Source organism: Drechmeria coniospora, chromosome 01, assembly GCF_001625195.1.
Source record: "Drechmeria coniospora strain ARSEF 6962 chromosome 01, whole genome shotgun sequence".
Lineage (NCBI taxonomy): Eukaryota > Fungi > Ascomycota > Sordariomycetes > Hypocreales > Ophiocordycipitaceae > Drechmeria > Drechmeria coniospora.
This window is the reverse complement of record NC_054389.1, coordinates 3,871,433-3,891,591: the sequence shown is the minus strand read 5'-3', so window position 1 is coordinate 3,891,591 and position 20,159 is coordinate 3,871,433. Positions and strand designations below refer to the sequence as shown.

At 61.0% G+C, this 20,159-nt stretch overlaps 6 protein-coding genes across 6 annotated transcripts; 1 reads left to right on the top strand and 5 right to left on the bottom strand.

Moving 5' to 3' along the window:
- Nucleotides 1–13: 13 nt before the first annotated feature.
- Nucleotides 14–831, bottom strand: DCS_00933 (uncharacterized protein; the record flags this gene model as incomplete). Its single annotated transcript, XM_040798268.1, has 3 exons — nucleotides 14–301; nucleotides 468–611; nucleotides 781–831. 3 exons carry the CDS (start codon nucleotides 829–831, stop codon nucleotides 14–16), a joined length of 483 nt encoding a protein of 160 aa, XP_040659151.1.
- Nucleotides 832–1,264: 433 nt separating this feature from the next.
- Nucleotides 1,265–2,621, top strand: DCS_00932 (putative tRNA-specific adenosine deaminase 1; the record flags this gene model as incomplete). Its single annotated transcript, XM_040798267.1, has 3 exons — nucleotides 1,265–1,428; nucleotides 1,493–1,755; nucleotides 1,813–2,621. 3 exons carry the CDS (start codon nucleotides 1,265–1,267, stop codon nucleotides 2,619–2,621), a joined length of 1,236 nt encoding a protein of 411 aa, XP_040659150.1.
- A 260-nt stretch (nucleotides 2,622–2,881) lies between these two features.
- Nucleotides 2,882–3,600, bottom strand: DCS_00931 (putative transcription factor BTF3a; the record flags this gene model as incomplete). The annotated part of the gene is made up of 4 exons (XM_040798266.1): nucleotides 2,882–3,114; nucleotides 3,176–3,348; nucleotides 3,419–3,482; nucleotides 3,549–3,600. The coding sequence occupies 4 exons, from the start codon at nucleotides 3,598–3,600 to the stop codon at nucleotides 2,882–2,884; spliced, it is 522 nt and encodes a 173-aa protein (XP_040659149.1).
- Nucleotides 3,601–4,599: 999 nt separating this feature from the next.
- Nucleotides 4,600–7,478, bottom strand: DCS_00930 (oligopeptide transporter OPT-like protein; the record flags this gene model as incomplete). Its single annotated transcript, XM_040798265.1, has 5 exons — nucleotides 4,600–4,808; nucleotides 4,892–6,648; nucleotides 6,744–6,901; nucleotides 6,958–7,254; nucleotides 7,359–7,478. The coding sequence occupies 5 exons, from the start codon at nucleotides 7,476–7,478 to the stop codon at nucleotides 4,600–4,602; spliced, it is 2,541 nt and encodes an 846-aa protein (XP_040659148.1).
- Nucleotides 7,479–13,279: 5,801 nt separating this feature from the next.
- DCS_00929 (cbp4) lies at nucleotides 13,280–14,168 on the bottom strand (the record flags this gene model as incomplete). Its single annotated transcript, XM_040798264.1, has 5 exons — nucleotides 13,280–13,309; nucleotides 13,363–13,525; nucleotides 13,688–13,814; nucleotides 13,867–14,051; nucleotides 14,116–14,168. 5 exons carry the CDS (start codon nucleotides 14,166–14,168, stop codon nucleotides 13,280–13,282), a joined length of 558 nt encoding a protein of 185 aa, XP_040659147.1.
- Nucleotides 14,169–14,796: 628 nt separating this feature from the next.
- Nucleotides 14,797–19,278, bottom strand: DCS_00928 (suppressor of ascus dominance; the record flags this gene model as incomplete). Its single annotated transcript, XM_040798263.1, has 1 exon — nucleotides 14,797–19,278. The coding sequence occupies one exon, from the start codon at nucleotides 19,276–19,278 to the stop codon at nucleotides 14,797–14,799; it is 4,482 nt and encodes a 1,493-aa protein (XP_040659146.1).
- Nucleotides 19,279–20,159: the final 881 nt, after the last annotated feature.

Genomic DNA, 20,159 nt, shown 5'->3' with positions numbered 1-20,159 from the left:
CCCTTCGTCTCTCTTAGCGAGTCCGAGCGGCGACCTTGACGGGCGCACCCTTTGCGCCCTGCTTGCTGACGTTTCGCTGCGTCTGGCCCTTGGAAGCCAGCGAGGCGCTCTTCGCCTTGTCGGCCTTCTTGGCCGCCGCGGCAGCCGCCTTCTTGTCCTTGCTCTCCTTGATGGCCTCGGCGCGGGCGGCCGATCGGGCCTCGGGTCGCATCGAGCGTCGCTCCTTGATCACATCGAGCGAGGCACCGACGATGGCACGCTGGGCCTTGACGGTTCGGCGCGTGCGCTTCTTGGCAACCTCCTGTTGTCCTCGTCAGTCCTGCTCTCTTTCTCGCCACAGGGGTGCACCGTCCGCCGTCGAGCCCTGCAGCTCTGTCGGAAGCCGCAGTGACATCCGACGGCGGGGAGGGGACGGCCATTGGTGCTTCCTCTCGGCCTAGAATCGCGCCGTGCCACTTCTATCGTACCTCAGAGATGCCCTTGCGGTGCTGTCGGCGGTAGAGGACCGTCCATGCGATGCGACGGGGGTTCTTTCGTTGCAGGAAGAGCGACTCCGACTTGCCGTTCTGGAATCGGAACACCTTGCTGTCGCCACGGACGTAAATCTTACCCTGCACGAGGAAAATTTCGTTAGCCAGCCTGTGCCGTCCGCCAATTTCAGTTTCGCCCTCCTGCGGTGACACCGTGCTCCTCTCATGGCCAATCCTCCACTCTTTTTTTCTTCCTGAGCCCGAGCAACGCACCACCGCAGAAAGGGGACGGCAAGGCAGGAAAGCGTACCTTGCCGGGGTAGATTCTCTGGCCCGAGAAGGTATCGTCGTAGGTACGCATGTTGTCGCTGCTGTCGGAGTATCGGGCGACAAGGTGTTGTGGTGGTCGTTGGACGTGGGGGTTTGGCGATGACAAAAGATGAGCTCGATGGCGCCTACAATTTCCTCGAATTGGAGGTGTGTGGTCATGACTAAGCGCCTAGGGCAGAAGGGACTTTCGTGGTGCCAATCGTCTGCACGTGACTGACTTTCGAGATTGAAGTGGGCCAAAGAGCCTATTTCATTGTCAAGCCTGGCCCAATCACGTCTTATCGCCCTTTGCCGTATTACTCCGTACTTACTTGTATCATAACTACTGCCGTACGCGTGTGTTGGGAGCGCTGGTGAAGGATGATGCATGATATTATCTGCGTCCCGTGGATGTGCGAGTATATCCATCGAAATATCCTCTTCCTTCTGCGCCATTCTCTGATGGAATTTTGCTCGCTCAAGCTATGATCACAAGAGCAGACCTCATCGCGCAGGTTGTCATAACCCAATTTGGTAAACTACCGTCAAAGCGAAAGCCAGCCGTCCGCGACAATGGCCTCCACGACTGGGTTCCCCTGAGCGGCATCGTCGCGGAAGTGGATGGAAGGTTCACTTGCTTGGCCCTCGCGTATGCCCCGCCCACAAGGACACGATGACCCGATGGAGAGCGTATGTTCTGAGTTGCGTTGTAGGACCGGCATGAAATGTCTGCCAGCATGTAAACTTCCCGAATCGAATGGAAATGCACTTCACGACTGGCACGCGGAGATCCTGGCCATCAGGACACTGAATCGATTTCTGCTGGACGACTGCTCGAGCTTGATCGAGAACAGGCCCCATTCTGGTCTTCTTCAGACGGCGCCTCATGGCGGTACCAGCGACGAGAAACCACGCACGCCGCCGTTCCGAATCAGAGACAATGTCAAGATTCACATGTACTGCTCGGAGGCTCCCTGTATGATATATTTTATTGTCTCCCGTCGGCATCCTCACCGCTGACATGGCTCTCGAGGCGGCGACGCAAGCATGGAACTGACCATGGCCGTCCAACCCGACGCCTCACCATGGCAGAGACCAGCTTCCGGCATCATTCCGCTGCCCGACGGCTCGGATCCTCTTCCCGGACGCGCCGACTTCTCCCAGCTTGGAATCGTCCGCCGCAAACCAGCTCGCGGTGACGCCCAGCCGACCCTCTCCAAGTCCTGCTCCGACAAGCTCGCTCTGAAGCAGGCTACCTCGCTCCTCTGCTCCCTCACGGCACTCTACGTCGAGCCGGCCAACGCCTACGTCGATACACTTGTGCTTCCCGAGTCGCAGTACTCGTCCGTCGCATGCGCCCGTGCCTTCTCCGAGACCGGCCGCATGAGCAGCGTGCGCGGCAAAACCTGGCGGGGGGGCTACGTCTTTAGGCCGTTTGCGGTGGAGGCTACGACGGTGGAATTCGACTTCTCGCGGCGGGCGGTCCTGGCTCGGGCGGCTGAAGGAATCTCGGCCAGCAACATTGCCGCGGCCTGGTCCTTGTCCGGTGTCGAAGAGTCCATCATCAATGGTGTACTGCAAGGAAGGAAGATGTCGGACCAACGAGGGGCTAGTCACATGTCGAGGCGACAGATGTGGAGGGCGGCCCGACATCTCGCTCGGCGGCTCGACGGTCACGACGCCATGGCGCATCCCCTAAGCCAGCCGACATACCGCGACGTCAAGGGCGGGACACTGCTGGCAGAGAGAGAGGCCGTCAAAGCGGCCGTTCGGGTGGCGGCCCTAGTTGGCTGGGTGCCTTGCCGCGAGGATGCAGACTTCAATATCGACGTCGCATCTTGACCGGCAACCGAAGTCGGGAGACATCTCGTAGAGATTGGTATTTCTCTCGACGTGATCCGTATTTGGTACAAATCAATCAACCAGGACAGCTCCTTGGCACCGCTGACTTCCTCCCAACGGCGGCGGGTGCGTCCGCCTTCGCGCGAGAGCGTCGGCACGTAGCAGGCAAACTGCAACGGGAGCACGCTGCAGCCCGTAGGCAGCACCCCCGGCCGATCGACTCCCGCTGACAAAGTTCCCAACGCTTTCGTGCTCGCATTTTACTCCACCTTGCTCTCGAAGTTCTCGCCCTCGACCAGGTCGGGAATCTCGTCGTCGTCGTCGTCACCCTTCTCGCCCTTCTGCATGTTCTGGTAGCTCTCGGCGAGCTTGCGGAGGGAGGCGAGCGAATCGGGGCCAAGCTGGTTCAGGATGCCGGGGACGAGCTCGGTGAGCTCCTTGTCCTCGCCGTTGCCGTAGATGGCAAAGGTGTTGGAGGGAACGGCGGCGTGGACTGCGATGGAGGGGTACGTCAGCAGGCTTCGACGACGATTCGACAAGAAATGCAAACGTACCCTTGGGGGCAGCAAAGTGGATGACGTTGCCATCCGACTTGAACATGTTGACCTCCTCGATGGCCTGAATCGGCTGCGTGTTGAGCTTCTTCAGCGTCTGCTGAAGCTTCTTGTCGTCGGCGCCGGACCGGGCGGGCGCGCGCTTGACCTTTCTGCGGGGGGTTCCCTTTCCGCTAGACAAGGTACAACGTTAGCGGTCGGCTTTGGGCAGAGAGGACGGCGTCTCGGACAAGTCGGCGGGACGGCAGCGGCGGGGGGAGGGGAGTGGAGGGATGTGATGGTCCTGGTGTTTCGGTGGCGACGTACCCTGGGATTGTGGGTTAGCAACGGATCGGATCGGACCCATCACGGGGGGCCACCATCGCCAACTCACCAATTCGGGCTCCCTGGCCAAGCTTCTTGAGGCGCTCCTGGATGTCGGCCATGGTGGTCAAGGGTGATCTGAGGCGAGCAGCGTCGGGGAGAGACTCGGGGGAAAGCTAGCTACGGCCACTTGCGTCAGCAGCGCTTCCTCGAGCGTGATGCGGATCGAAGCAGATCCAAGAACGAGGCCGCAGAAGGCCTGAGGGCCGGGTGGACGGCGCCGAGAGCTCCCGAAGCGATGACACGTACCGAGAGATGAGGGGTGCGTCGAGAGGCTGATTTGTCGCCGGCGGTTCGGATTGATGACGGTTGGAAAGGTCGGTACGAGGGTATAGGTTTTGTGCGTGCCAAGACTTTTCACTCTGGAATTTGTATTTTGCCGAGCGGAGCGGGTCCTTGACCCAATCAAGCACGGGTAGTAGCAGCATCAAGGCCAGCTGACGGCACGACGGCAACGTCAGGAACTACGGGTTCCTGTTCAAAATTCACTCGCAACTCAAATTCTTTTTCATAATGGATTTGTTCGCGGAAGTATTTGCGCCCGACGAACGACTCATATCTGCAGCCGAAAAGCTTGCGTGCGCCTCTCACGCGGCGGGCACTCGCTGTGCATGTACGTTGGCGCAGCGTGCCCATCTAGCAAAGGCTCGGCCGACCTACTTGCTCTCCCGCACACCATCGAGAGGGGAGGGGGCGCTGCCCTCACCGTTTCGTTGGGCCACACGTGCGATATTTTCCCTGCTGCCGTGATGACGGGGCGCAAGCGCAACCTTGCGAGGGTTCGCCCGTCGTATCCGCCCACGACGGCTCGGTGGGACGAATGAAGCCTGCCTTGGCCTGAATGAACGAATGAAATCACGCCGGTCCCTCTTCCGCACCAGAAGCGACGTCACGGTTCGGCAAGAACGAGAGATGCGCATGTCAGTCAATGGCGCAGGTGGTATATTCACATATATTTACTTCATTCATTACTGCTCGTGCGCGTCGTATGCTAAAACAAAAAGAAGCGCGGCCGCGGCGACGCCAACTCGAGCCGGCAGCCGCGAGACGCCCGCCGTCGGCTACCAGCTGGACGGACCGATGGGGTCCTGGCCTTCCTGGAAGACCCTCGTGACGGCGGTGCCGTTGTAGTCCATGGTGTTGGTGATGACGTTGGTGCCCCACCACCTCGGGAAGGACGTCTCGCTGAGGCCGAGGCCGAGGCCCGAGACGACGGTGCAGAGGGCCGTCCCGATGTCGAGCGCGCCGGACAGGGCGTAGTTGTAGCGAGCTGCGATTCGCGGTCAGCGGCGGGAACGAGGCGGGCAAGGGGAGGGGGAGGAGGGGGGGGGGGGGGGGGGGGGGGTAACATACACCACCAGCCAAAGTAGCGACGGCGGATGAAGAGGTTGAAGACGAGACCGACGATGACCCACTGGAAGAGGTAGTAGAGGGTGGCCGGGGGGATGAGGCCGGCGCCGCCGAAGATGGCGGGCGTGACGACGTATCGGAGCCAGGAGCGGGGGTAGCGGCGGGCGAGAAAGTACTGGACGACGGGGACGGCGAAGCCGATGAGCCAGAACCAGTTGGTCCATGCGTAGATGCTGCCGGCGCCAAAGACCTTCTTGGGGCCGATGACGCCCCAGATGACGCTCGCGTTGTAAAAGGTGCGGGCGTTGGGGCAGGTGAGGCCCTGGGACTGGGTCGGGGTGCAGATGCCCTTGATGTTGCCGCGGAGGAAGTTGTAGGTGGATATCTGGACGAAGGAGAGCCAGATGACGGCAAAGGCCTGGGCGGCGAACATGCTGCGGGGCGGAATCTTCATGTAGTGGCCGACCTTCATGTCGGAGATGTAGGTCAGACCGTTGTAGGAGAGCATGTAGCCCCACGACTTGAAGAGCATCATGGCGACAGGTCGGCCGGGCATCATGTAACCGATGACCATCTCGGTGATGACGTTGAGGCCTGTCTGCTGGTTCGTGATGGCCTGGACCATGCCGATGGGGATGAAGAGGACGACGCCGATGAGGATGCAGAGGATGTAGGCCCACCAGGGGAGGTGGGTGCGCCAGACCTGGCTCGCGATCATGCCAAAGGCGAAGCTGACGACGAAGATGGAGAGGAACCACCACTCGGGCGCCTCCTTGTACCTGCGCATGAGCTTGAGGTGGACGTCGGGCTCCTCGTACTTGGAGTTCATGGCGCGGTTCCAGACGTCGGCGCCGTAGAAGAGGGCGACGTGGGTGACGGTGGAGATGAGGGTGGCGAAGGAGAGGCCGTAGGAGAGGGAGAAGGTGGGGCCGAGGAGGATGGGCGAGTAGGCCTGGTAGGCCGTCTCGTTGACGGTGAAGTCGGGCGTCAGGATGCGCGACGTGTTGTAGGGCTCGGCGAAGCGGTCAAAGTTCTGGTTCGCGCTGAGGGGCAGGTAGCGGTAGAAGTCGGGGCCGGCCCAGGCGAGGCCGATGGCGCCGATGGCGGTGAGGATGATGCCGGCCATGACGTTGAGGATGGCGAAGGCGGGCGTCTGGAGGGGCGAGAGGAGGAAGGCGGTGACGGTGGACCAGTCGAAGGAGATGGGCAGGAGGCCGAGGCCCGAGTTGCCGCCAAAGATCTGGTTGACGACGACGTTGCTGGGCGCGATCCAGGTGGCGAACATGAAGCTCGAGAGGAAGGGGGCGATGACGAGGGGGAACCACTCCCAGCCAAAGGTGCACATGGCGACGAGGAGGAAGAAGCTGTAGCGGCCAATCTTCCAGCCGTTGGTCTGCGACGGGTCCGAGTGGCTGTGGTCGTGCAGCGAGTACATGACGGTGCAGGTGATGAGCGTCGCGGGCCAGACCATGGACGAGGGCCAGACGAGGAAGCGGCGGGCGATGCCGGCGACGCCGAAGCCCATGGCCTGCGTCGAGAGCATGAGGAGGATCTGGAAGCCCCACTTGAACTGCTGCTTGTAGAAGATCTCCTGGGCCAGCAGGATGTCGATGGAGTAGCTGATGGAGGAGCCGGCGGCCGTCATCATGGTGATGATGGTGTGCTCCTTGACGTTGAAGGGGCCAGGGTTGAGCTCGAGCGTGTGGCCGAAGAGCTTGAACGTGGCCTCGGGCATGAACCGGGCCCAAGCTCTGCCGAGGCTGCAAATGGGGCAAGGGACGAAGGTGAGCCATCTACGCAGCACGGAGGGGGAGCGAGGGACGGGCGCGGGACGGAAGCGGGACGGACGACGTACGGGTAGGCAATCAGCTGGACGACGGTGGAGGAGATGGTGATGGGGGTCCGGCGAAGGTTGAGAAGAATGTTGCAGGCGGCGACGATGGTGCAGAGGAAGCCGCCGATGGCCCATGCGCGGATGGTGTTGACGGGCACGTCGATGTCGACGGGGGGCACCTAGGTCCGGTCAGCTTCGCGTTCGGGCGGCGGCGACGGCGGCGGCGGCGGCATACCGATTGGCGGACTTCGGGGTAGGGAGAGTCCTCCTGGATGAGGGACTCGTCAATGGCCGCCTCCTTCTCGGCGTTGCCGGAGGCGAGGGCATCGTCGATGTTGTCGAGCTTGTCGACGTCGAGGAAGGGATCCCACTTGTGCTGCTTCCTGAAGTTTCGCAGCTCCCGCTCGGCGTTGTGGGATTCGACGGGGATTATGTCGGTGCCCGTGGTGTCGGCGACGTCGACGGGGCCGTCGTGCGACTTGGAGGCGAAGCGCTCCTTGACGCCCATGATTCGGGATCCCGGAATCGGGTGCTATGCTGCGGGAAGGGGAGGGAAGGGAGGAGGCGGTATCCTGTCCGGTGGGAGCCGAGGGAGCCCAGGTCGGCGAGGGCGACGGAGCAGGAGTTTATATCGACCCGACTCGACAGCTCCTCGCGCGCTCGCTCCACGGCGGGCAACGATGACTGGTCCGCTCCGACCGGAGGGAGCGCAGCTACGACAGTCAGCACCGGCAGACCACGAGGCCCAGGCGGCATGATGAGACTTGGACCGGAGGTGGACGGGAAGCAACCTCGACGGGCTCGCTAGGACGAATATCGGCATTGGACGGGCCATGGTTGGGCGTGAGCATGGAGGCGGACCATGGGGTGTGGGCTCCGGGGCGGCGGCAGGTCGCCTCAACGAGGGGGGGGGGGTCTCGGCCACGTCCATGATCTCTGGCTCCGGAGGGGGGGGACGACGGAGGATGGCGTCGGGGGGGATGCTTGGTAGGTCGGTGGCGAGGGTTGAGATCGTCGTCGAGAGTCGAGATTGGAAATGAAAGCATGGAGCGGAGGGTGTGACTAGATCCCTGCAGGATGCGGGTGCAGGTGCAAGCGAGCGTCGCTAGCGGTACACCGTCACCCGTGTGCCCCCCTGGCTCCGGGTCGGGCGAGGTGCTGCGAGGACAGCAAGTGCTCCGTACGGTGAGATCAGATTGCACAAGTACCGCTTCTCGAGAGGCTAGGCTCGAGAATACGATGGCAGGCTGTCGTTTGTTTGGATGTTGCAGCTCCAAGCGTCCGTCTTGGCGACCTGCCTAAACAAGGGTGACGAGCCGGTTTGGAAACTGCAGAACTGCCGCATTCCCGTATTGGCGACTGGCGAGGCATCATGTGCACGACGCTCGCGTCCTCTCCAGGCACCTCCCGAGTAGAGCTCTGCGGCGTAGCGAAGGAATGTACGATTGAATGAATGGGGGGGTTGATGGGTTGATGGGCGTGCTCCATGGCGAGCGTGCGTGGCAAATCATGGCCGTCGTTTTGCCCGGCACATCAACACATCTAGGTACCTTGACGCCAAAGGCTGCTGCATGGTCTGCATGACGCAGGACAGAAACGAGCCCGATGCGGCGAGATGAGCGGGTTGCGACGAAGCGCCGACGCGGCTGCAGCATGGCACACTGACAAGCGGGCGAACCCACTGGCAGACCTGCTGTGTTCGTTGGCATTATTGGTTATTGGTTCGTTTGCAGGGGCATTTCACATGTACGTACGAGCATTCATGTGGGCGTGGCAATAATAGTCATAAATAGTGAATCATCCGACATCGGGCTTGCGGAGCCCGCCCTCGCAAAGCTGTCAGAGAAATTTCCCCCTTGGAAAAATGCGCTAGGCATAAGACCGGCTTGCTTCTAGAAATCCGGCTAGGCTTCTGGCTCGATGAAGCATGACAAAGGATGGCCCTCCTCCGCCCTCCCTTGTCGTCGGCGTGCTGGCTGGCCAATCTGCTGGTGTGGGAGGTGAGACGCTGTCACCGTTCCCCAAAGCGAGACAGGCAACGAGCTTGCGATTGGGGCGATGGAGATTCGAAAAACGTGGCATCCGATCTCCCAGCGATCCGGCTTGTTGGTGCTGCGTTGGAGTGGTGAATTTTGGGGGGGGGGGCGAAAATCAAAAAACACAGTCGGTCATGGGGGAATCAGGGCGCGGTGGGTCGTGCCTGCGATCCTTTGTGAACGGCGCCTTTCATAGCGCCTTCCTTTTCGTTGCGGTTCTTTTGTGCCCAAGTACGGAGTACTTATCGTGCACATACATGTTATGTACCCCGTACTTTGCACGGCAACGGTGCATACTTGCCTGCACAGAGGCAGCAGGACAGGCGAACCATGCGGCGTGCGACATTGACAAGGTTCTGACGACCAACACGACAGACTTTACATGGTTCCGTCAGTATCTGGGGTAGATGCGACCACGAGAGCAGATCGGCATGCGGCGCGCGTCTCTGCGATGAAAAGTTCCTGCCACAGTTGCTCTCTCCGGCAAGGCGATGTCGCGACCAGGCGGTCGGTTGCAGTCCCGGGGACGGAGTACTCTGTGCAGGGAATAGGGGTATACCTATACACCTACCTGCAAGTATCAATACACCTACAACTACGGAGTAGAGAGGTACGCATTGTCCAGCTAAGTACGGAGAAATTTACTTGCGGAGTATTACTCCGTACTAGAATACCTGCTTCAAGTCCGTGTAAGTACAGTACAAGTACACTTGCAAGTACATGTGTGGGTGTATACTAGGTATGTAGGCGTACTTAAGTCAGCACTCCGTACGCGTAGTTGAGTTGGTGCTGTGGGCTAGCATTATAACTACCTATACAGTGCTTGCATGCGGAGGTTGGTTGGTCGGCTACGATCGACTCGGTATTGGTGTGGCCCGCACAAATCACCTACCGAGTAGGTATTGCCAACCAACAGCTTCATTTACCGTAGAAGCGTCCCATGTACTGTAGGTACTCGTGACTCTGGGCGGGGGGGATGCCGACGGAAGCGCATGTGAAATGATTCCTAGCCATCAACACACCTTTGAGCACTACTGATCATCACCAATAGTAATTCCACGGGGACATCCTGCATGAGAATGGTGGCACGTGTACATATGTACGCACTTGGGGAGTCGTCCGTCATGATACTGCCTAGTACTGTACAAGTGCTTGGCCGAAGCAATGGCACAGTCGAGAAAGAGTACCTAGTAGACGTACTCTGTACAAGTACACCTACATGCACAGTCCTCGAGTCAAAATGCAGCAGTAGGTGTGCTTGTGCGGAAGCTTTGAACCTCGCTAATTATTACTGTACGTCGTGGTCTGAATCGATTGCAATTTTTAGCGGCACACCTGCTGTACCTGCATGGGTGTACTCTGCGAGCTGTTGAGTTGCCGCCCCTGCGAGAGCCATCAGGTCAGATCATGGAGAGTTGCTCATAATCCGGCAATGTCATGCAAACGTCCTGACTCATGATCGACATGGCAAGGCCAAAAAAACAAAGCAAGTTTAGGTGTCTCCCTACGCTCGGCTCGTCGCGTGCGAGATGTTTGGCGCGTAAATACTTACAGTACTCTCCGTACAGTACTGTGCGGCACGGCATTCGTATGTGCTCGTCCTACGACACACTCGCAAGTACCAATACCACTGCATCGGTATTCCCCTTGGTGCTCGTACAGGGTCGCACAAGGACGGCGGCGCAAGCCGACAAAAGTGCCCGGACCCAGAAGCTTATCTTGGTCACCGGACAGGCCGTCTTCCCATTCATCAACGGTTCGAAACGGCAGACGGGACGGTCGCTGGACTGTACTTAGTCTCCGCAGGTCTCGGCCGTCAGCCGGAAAGCAGCTGCGTGCTCCTGTCAGCGAAGCACATGTTTCCTCGTATACAGGCATGCTTGCTGTGCTCCGTGCGGAGTGCGCGGTGCGCTAGCTGTAAACGCAGGTACTTGGTATTACAGTAATTGAAAGAAGGTGCAGGGTACGGAGTACCGGCGAGCGCTGGTTCGCACGTACCAGTACGCCTACTTGCCTACTTGTGGCACGTCGGTAATACATGGAAGCATGCACGCACGTACATGTACCTCCGTCCTCGACCGCCAGAGGGATCGGCGAACAGGGGGCAAAGGATTTATAGCTGCCGTCGACCAAAATAAAGGCGGGAATGAGCATCTGAGCAATACTCCGTGCTCCGTACCTACCTACTATTACCTGCCGTAAGTACATGTACATGTACTATGTACGGAGTACTCCGTACTTTGCACTTCATTAATGCATGTGCAGTGCGGTGCATGCAACCACCAAGTAATTAATACTAATACGTACTTGTATCCTATCATTTGCCGGGGATTCAGATCCATCCAGTCCCCGAGCCTCGGATGGCCATATCACATCTGTACAGTGCTTTCTTCTGCGGGAGCGCTACAAGGCTGAATGCTGCTGCATGAACAAGGTTTGGCAGATGACTCCGTATTACCCACTGCTCTCGTATAGCCGTGAGCCGTCGTGCGGTTCGTCGTTGTCGCCGTCGCTCGCACCACCCACCTGGTGGCTCCACTGGCCGGTCGACCAACAGGCCCCATGGTGGTGCGAGAACGCCGACGGCTGTTTAATGGCACCGCTCCTCCTACCCTGCTCTGTCGATGAGCTTGGTTCGCCGACGATAATGCCCTGCCGGTGATGTTGGCCTGCCGATGTTGATGGCCTGCCGGTGTTGGTGGCCTGCCGATGTTGGTGGCCTGCCGATGTTGGTGGCCTGCCGATGTTGGTGGCCTGCCGATGATGTTGGTTCGTCTGCCCTATGCGGTCTAGTTGTAGGTTGGTCGGGGCATTGCCATGGGCAATATTACCGCGAGAGCGAGTAAGTACAGTACAGTAGGTACTTGCGCGCATCCACAGTACTTACGTATGTACTTGAGTGTAAGTAAATACTTGCACGTCTACTACCTTGTTCCTGTCTTCCCACTGTAGTGATTACCCTGTGCAGGTATTAGGAGCAGTGCATACACCAAATGCTGACTTCCCCTGCCAATAGCAACACACCACGCCGGCTGCTTCTTCTGCCTCCCCAGATATCCGAGCTGCCCTTTGCTTGCCCCGTCCACCGGCATCGCATCGCCAAGTTGCCAAGACGGTTCGACGGTTCCGAGCAGATGGCAGAAGTGTCTGTGGCTTGCCGCTGCCGCCGCACCAGCTCCTTGCAAGCGTTCCATCTCCCTCCGTTTCGTCCCATGGGTACGTGCATCGCACTTCTCCGCGCCGAGTGCGTACTCGGTACAATTGGTCTTGATGATATGCAATGCAACATCGTTTGGCAGCAGGCCCACGCACGTGCATTCTTCTGCCCGGCTTTCCGTCGCCCGCAAGGTGCTTGCGCTTACTTGCACGTCCTCTCATCGTACCAGTGCACCCGCCCCAGCACCCGCCTCAGCACTCGCCCCAGCACTCGCCCCAGCAGGTACAACGTACACCCAAGTACACCCCTACCTGTACATGTACAGTACTTACATGTACGTGCGAGCTACCGTCCTACTGTATGCAAGGGCTTGTATGCTCATGCCTACAGTAAAAGTACATGCTCATCTCATACCTACAGGCCATTCTCAAGCCTACATGTGCATGCCCATGCCCAGGGCCCAAAGTGCATGGCCATACTCGTCCTCGTACCATCCTGTCCACGTCCCACCGCACTGGCGCCGTCCAGAGCCAGAAAAACGGCACCAACGCCGGGACAAGAGCGCGAGCTGCGACGAGAACCGACAGCAGAGACCGACAGTCCTTTCTAGCCTCGTCGGTTGGGTTCCTTGCATAGGCGGTGTGACGAGACGATGGCCTGATGCCTTCGCGAACAAGGCCCATTGGAGTCGAGCCTCGGACCATCCACCTCCGCCGCCCATCCATCGCCCGTCCATCGCCCGTCCATCGGACCCAGATTCTCATGATCGATGAGAGGCCGACGACCGGCACCTTTGACGGCTGCCGGTCGCCTGTGAACAAAGGAACTTTTGCCAAGATTTCCGCCACCCCCGGACGGCGGGCGAGCCACGGCCGAGAGCAGTGTCCAGGGGGGGCGGGGGCGGCTGACGTGCGGTGCGTCGTCGACATGTCTTGCCGCCGTCGTGCATGCACCCGCCGTAATCCCACCAGGAACAATTGTCCGCATCTATTGGATCTTTTGCCCACGCCCCCCCATGAACGAATCGCGAACCCTTTCGACCACCTTGCCTCGGTCATTTGACGCTCCCTTTTTGCGACGACGAGACGCGGAGACGACGCGGGGAGGATGTGAGGTGCAGGATGCGCTGACCGGTGCGGCCAGAGGGAGCCATCCGCAGCTGCAACCACAAGTAAGGGTGGAATGCAGCGTTGCTACAGCGGCAGCTCGTGCACTTGCGTGTGCGCACACTTGCTGGTGCGCTTGCTGGTTGCGCTGACTTGTACATCTGCACCAGCCTGCTGCTCGAAAAGCAAATAGTAAATACCTGCCGTCCGGCACTGCTGTACAAGGCAGGTCCGTCGTCCCCAGTTCGGACCAGGTGCCTAGGTAGGTAGTTCGTATTCCCAAACCGCCTACGAGTATCATGTGTAGCCGCTGCCATAATGTCCTCCGTACTGCTTCGTACAGATCGACCATGACGCTTCGAGTCCGCGTCGAGCTGAGATGCCACCGGTGGCCAGCACCACCTCTGTGATTCCTCCGCAGTCCCGTCTCCAGCCGCCGCCGAGCCGACCTGTGCGTCGTTGGTGTTGTACAGTCCTGCGACGCCGGATTCCCGCTTCTGACCTCTGGTCACGTGCAGTCGGCTATATCGTCGCTCATGCTCAACGGTGGTTGTTGTCGCGAGCCACCGGCGCGGTGCCGTCTGCGTCTTTGCCGTCGCATTCTCCGTGATCGTGCTCGCCCACCCGACCACCTACCCCCCATCGTCCGCCTCGGACCTCTCTCACTTCGCTCCGAGGCCCGCCTGCCGCCGCATCTCCTCTCTCTGGGCCGACGCCTCTTGCTGCTGCGCTTTGCCCGCCGCGAGCGCCTGCTTCTTCCGCCGTTCGTCCTCTTCCTTGACGACGACCCAGACTGCAAGCCGGTTAGCGAGGGGCGTCATCTCCCACCGCGGGACGCTACGAACTCGGCTTGTCCGATTTGGCGTACGCCTTCAGTCGCGTCACGAACTCGTCAAACTCCTGCTCCTTCTCCTCGCGGCCCTCGATGCTGCGTTGAAGCAGCTCCGGGTTGTACCGAGCCCGCAGCTGCTCCTCCGTCGGCGTCAGCCAGTACGTGAACGCTGGCCCTCCGACGCTGACGGCCGCGCCTCTGGTATGCGACAAGAAATGTCAGTCCTCGGCTCGGCGAGTGTCTGTCGTGTCGCTCGACGTACCCGATCAGCACCTTGGACCAGAGCTTCCAATTCACCGCCTTCTTTGCCGCCATCGTCGCGACGGCTGCCTTGCGTTGTCCTTGTGTCTGTGCACGCGCCCCGTCTATTCCGTGCGGTTGCGAGCCGGTGCGTGCGTGCGTGCGTGCTGCTTACGCTTCCGTCCGTTGTTTCGAACCTCTCGAGTAGTCACGCCTCTTGCTTTTGGCTCGCAAAAACTCGGCGACATGACGATGCCGACTGGCGTCATCCATTTCCGCCCATCGCTGTTGCTCGTTCTGCCACGCCTTTACGGAAAGCGGTGAGGCGCCGTCCGTCGGTACCAGCCGAGCACCACCAACACCGACGGAGCACCAAGCCAAACCCTTGACGCACAGTGCATGCACTTAGACCTGGCCGCTGGCCACGAAGCCCCGGCATCATCCTTTTCTACAACGGCAAGGAGGGCTTGATTGCTATGCGTGCATCGTACCCCGGTCTCAAGAGAATTCTACCTCTAATTCGTAAAAATAAAAACGCCGTCCAATGCTGAGCCGTCAGAGTCTGGCGATACCGTCTCCGCCGTTGCCACGCATGTATGCGTCGTCGCCAAATCCCAACTCCACGCAATGCCTCCCCATGGTATATCCGTGCACCTATGTTGCCTTTGTGAGCCCCGAAACACCGTCAATGAGCCGTTGCCGTTCAATCGTCATCGTCGAATCCAAGCAGGGCAGCGAGCCGGTCCATGGCAGGGCCGCTCTCCCCTTCCTCGGCCTCTACCTCGACCTCCTCTACTTTGTCCAGTTCCGAGTCGTCGTCAAAGCTGATATCTTCGCGGCTCTGCGTCATCAGCCCCTCGTCGTCGCATCCCTGCTCCTCAAGTTCCAACAAGTCTTCGCCGTCATCCACGTGCGTGGCCCCCAGCTTCTCGCCCCCGTCATCGACGACGGGAAATCCCAGCAAGTCATCGACATCGAGGAACGCGCACCCCGCGTAGGCATCGGCGCAACCGTCCCGTGCAGGGGGCGGCGCCGCGGCTCTGCCGGGAACTTCGCCGCTGGCGGGGCCGGGAGACGGCATCGATGCGGCGCCGCGTGTTTTCCTTTGCGCCGCGGCCAGCAGCGACTTTGTCGGCTTCTGCCCATCGCCTGTCGCGATGCGGATCATGATGCGGTGAAATATCCACGGGAAACTGATGAGCGGCATCGACTTTGCCTTGAGCTCATGACGGGGACCACGCCCGTTGCCCTCTCTGCCTCCGCCACCCTTGCCATGCTCATGCTTGCCGCCGTCGTCGCTTGCGCCGCCGTGGTGTTCGAGCAGCGCAATTTTTATTTCTTGCTCCGTGACCGTGTACATGGCTGCGACGAACCTTTCCATCGTCTTGACTCCGCTGCCGCCGGCCGCCTCGTAGCACATGTCGCGGAACCGAGACTTGAGCGCGTCGTACTCGCGCCCGAGGTCCTCCTGTCGCTTGTAGTCGCTTCCAATCGCCGGGCGGGACATGGCCCAGCCCGTGTAGAGCTCGAACTCGGTCTCGACGTCGTGCTGCGTGAGGATGCGGCGGACGGCCATGTCGTACTGCCGCTTGATCCGCCTCGCCTCCTCGAGCATGCCATCGTCGAGCTCAAATCTGCCGGTGATGCGCTGGTCAAAAGCGTGCTCCCAGTCGGGCAGGAACTGGATCGTCTGCTTGACGACCTTGTCGTAGATGACGCCCAGCGCCCGCTTCGACCTGTACGAGTTCTTCTTCTCCATAAAGTGAGGCCACCGCTTCGGCTGCAGCTTGGTGTTCCAATCGGCCGGGTCGCCCGTCTTGGGATAGTCGACGGCCTTGGAATGCAGCTCGGCGAGATGGAGGCCTGCGCGACGTCGTGTTAGCAAAGGGCGGCTCGCGGCGCGGCCGTGGGAGCACCTACACGTCTGCGACTTGGGTCCGTCGGGGAACTCGTCGCACAGGGCGAGGTGCGACGTCGCGATCAGCGGCAGCACGTCGTTCTTCAAGTACTTGACGAAAAAGTCCCGAATGTCGTTGACCTCGACGTCCCTCGACAGCGTCAGGGGCTTCGACAGCGCGTAGCTCATGGGCGGGAAGTTCCATTCTCTCGGCATCAGGGTGGGGTCCCAGATGACGAAGAAGTCGTCGCCGTCGAGGTCGCCGCCCGAGAGCATGTTCGGCACCGGCCGGTCGCCCTTCGAGGGAAAGACGACGACGTCCTTGAGGTGGCGCAGCTCCGGGCAGTCGACGGCCTGCACGACGCGGATGTCGCCCGGGTGGAGAGATGGGTTTCGGCCGACGATGCAGGTGCCCTCGACGGTGACGGTCCCGTCGTGCCGGCGCGCCGGGTCGGTGAGCTGGAGGAAGATCTGCGGCAGCCTGTCGACGTCCTTGGCCGGAGAGCCTTCGGTGGCGGCCGAGTGCCCGCGGAGGGTGCCCGTCTCGTCGACGCAGCCGATGACAAAGGCGCTCTCCTCGACCTGGATGCGCGCCTTCTCCTTCAGGAGCTTCAGCGACCACGACCTCCAGAGGTTCAGGAGGTTCAGCGCAAAGGGCTCCTGCAGGTCGTCGGTCCGGAAGCCGGCCTTGAGCAGCTCGGCGAGGATCAGCGTCGACTGGTTCTCGTCGACAAACTTGGTGAGCAGGCCGACGGCGACGGCGTTGCTCCTCATAGCCTGCTGGTACTCTCGTATCTGCCGGTCCAGGAGGCGCTGGAAGGCGCCGACCGGGACGCCGAGGCACTCGAGGATGGTGATGGTCTGCCGGTTGAGCGTCGCCGTCGAGCACTTGGCGCAGCGGATCACCTCGAGGCAGTTGGTGGCCGCCTTGAACTTTTCCTGCGACCGTCGAACGTGCACCTCCATGCCCTGGGCGTCGGGGCTGACGGTCAAGACGCCCTTGCAGCCGCCCATGCGGAACTGAAAGGCCGTCGGCTCGTCGAAGACGTCGAGGGTCATCTCCTCGATGATGAGGCTCGCGAGGAACGGGGAGATCTTGCCGACGCCGTCGGTGAAGCAGTGGCCGTCCCGCTCGACGTCGGCTATGGTCTTGACGCTCGGCTCGAAGATGCCGCGTATCTCGCGCGTCGTGGAGAAGCACTGGCCGAGGCGGGCGGCGTACTTGGCGACGACGCGGATGTGGGTGAACTCTCCCATCCAGCGGCGGATGTCGTCGCAGGAGGTGTGCTCGGTCGGGCAGTAAAAGTAGACACCGCACTGGCGGAGCTGGGAGCTGCCGAAGCCGAGGAACTCGTAGACGCGGTCGCCGATGCGGATGCCCTGGTAGAGGGTTCGGAGGATGCGCTTCCAGATGTCGTCGCTTTGCTTCCTGTTGATGGCGATGCGTCCCTGCTCGGCCTCCTCGATGAACTGGACGCGCAGGAAGCGATCCTGGATGTGGTTGTACTTGCGCATGACGCGGTTCGACGTCTCGACCGTCGGCGAGTTGCACCGAACGGCCGTCGGGGTGACGACGACCTTGCGGACGACGGCGCAGTAGTGAGGGATGCGAAGATTCGGCATGTAGGCCTCGGCGTCGGCGTGGGTGAAGAGCTCCATGGGGTCGTGGACGGCTTCGTTCTGGTCGACGAGGAACTCGAGCCGACGGGTGGCGTCGAGGGTCTCGAGGGCAGCGAGCTTCCGCAGAAAGCCGGGCGTCATGGTGTACTCGTTCAGGATGCCGCGCGAGACGCAAACCTCGAGCTGGTATCGGACCTCGAAGGCGAGGTGAATGACGGGCGCGGCGGAGAGCTCGAGCAGGGCCGAGGCCGGGTGGCCCCGGGGAATGGGTGGGTGGTTCAAGTAGTGCCACACGCTCGGGCCCGGCGGGCGCAGCTCGAAGTCGGCGCAGCGTCGGACCGAGACATTGAAGTCCTCGAGGGCCGATAGGAGCAGGTCGGGGGACTCGACGCGGCCCCGGGTCGGGTGGGCTTCGAGAACGAGGCGGAAGGCGGTCCAGCGACCGATGTCGATGCGGCCCGGGTCGTCGATGTCGCTGTGGACGGCGACGGGGTGCTTCATGGGCGCGTCGGCGTCCCGGACGATGTCGGTGGCTCGAAACCAGAGGTCGCCGGAGCTCCAGGCCCTGTCGTCGTCGCCAAAGGTCGACGCCACGTCCTCGACCTTCCAGTAGTAGTGGGGAGGGCGCGAGAGGGGAAGGATCCAGATGGCGTTTCCGCCCTCGGTCGACTGGTGCATCCTCTTGACGCTCGACAGGTCCACACGGAAGCAGAACTGGCGGACGCCCTCGCCGTCTTTGGATTTCGTGTCGACGGGGAAGCGAACGGTGAGACGCCGGTGGCCGACGTCGAGCTCGAGCTCCATGTCGACGCCCGGGGCGGAGCAGGGGCGAAGGGACTTTATCACCATCATGGCCGCCGGCGCCACCAGGGTGCCAAAGTCGAGCTGGCGCAGAGGAGCCGTCATCTTGACGGGGTACCGGCGCTGGTGCGGCGCGCTTCCGCTGACGAACCACCCGCGAGAGCCCTCCTGGCTGACGGAGGCTCGGAGGAAGAGGCCGCCGGGATAATTGCGCACGTCGGGGTGCCAGACGACGATGGTGCCGGCGGCCCAGAAGGCCCTCCTCGGCGGAGGCTCGAAACGGATGCGCGCGGACATGGTGCCGCGGGTGCCCTTGGCGGCGTCCTGCATGTCCATCCAGACGATGGTCCCCTCGGACGAGAACCAGCTCCAGAGATGGCCCATGGTGACGTCGAGCGGCAGGTTGTCCAGCCGGAGAGTCAGCTGGCGCCACTCGGCCCACTCAGCACGACCCGGCGGCGAGGGCTTCTTGGGCGGCGGCCGCGAAGTTGACGGGGAGCCGGGCGGTTTCGACGGACGCTTGCCATGGCCGTGATTCGGAGAGGCCGTGCGGAGCCGGCCCTGGTGCTTGTCGGTTGGGCTCTTGACGGACGGCGGCGGACCCGAGCATGTCATTCCCGGCGAACGAAGCGAGTGAAGCTTGCGAGGGTGTCGGCAGGTCGAAGGCGAGACGGGAGCCGACGGTGGGCGGGAGGAGGCAGCCATCTGGCTCGCAGGAAGAGGGAAAATCAGCCGGACGAGGTCGAAGGGGAGGGGAGATGGAAGGGGAGGGGAGATGGAAGGGGAGGGGAGATTGAAGGGGAGGGGAGATGGAAGGGAAGGTGCCAGGTGTCGTCGGTGGCAGGTACCATTCGGCAGCACCAGCATGTTCTGAGGGTCCTATGCGGTGAAGAATCGGCAAGGCCTGAGGCAGTCAGCCAGGTGCCGAGAAGGGGGCAATTCCAGGACGAATGGAAGGCGAAGAAAAGGTACCAAGAGAGCCGCGGGGAGTCGAGGGAGGAAGGGGGAGAAACGAAAAGAAACAGTCACGGCAGCGTATGTCGTGACTTGCGGGAAATGGCCTTTCTGCGCATGCACTCGTTGACGGAACAAGGCAGGCGGTCGATGAAGTCGGTGCAACGAGAACGAGCGAGTGAATCGGCGGGTGCGTGAGTGGTTGAGCGGATGAGTGAGTGGGTGAGGCGGTGAGTTGAGCGAGTGAATGAGTGGGCGGGTGGGTGAGTGAGGGCGTGCTAATTCCTACGTGAGTGAGTGAGTGAGTGAATGAGTGAGCGAGCGAGTGAGTGAATGAGTGAGTGAGCGAGTGAGTGAGTGAGTGAGTAAATGAGTAAGTGAGTGAGTGAGTGAGTAAATGAGTAAGTGAGAAAGTGAGTAAGTGAGTGAGTAAATGAGGGGGTGAGTGAGTGAGCGAGTGATCGAGTGAGTGAGTGAGTGAGTGAGTGAGTGAGTGAGTGAGTGAGTGAGTGAGTGAGGGAGGGAGGGAGTGAGTGAGTGAGTGAGGGAGTGAGGGAGTGAGAGAGAGAGAGCGCGAGTGACCGAAGCTCGTTGCTACCCTCCCCTCGCGGCGGGTGAACCTCGAATCAGCAGCGGACCTGAGAGGAGGGCACTGACGACGAGGAAGAGAGACAACCGAGAGCGTCAAAGGAGTTTCGGGCGAGATGCGCGACCGATTCGAAAGTGAATGAATGCCGACGGCAAAGGAGAGGCCGCGTTGTGCTGAGGGGGGTCAATGTCTCGTGCTCGTTGTG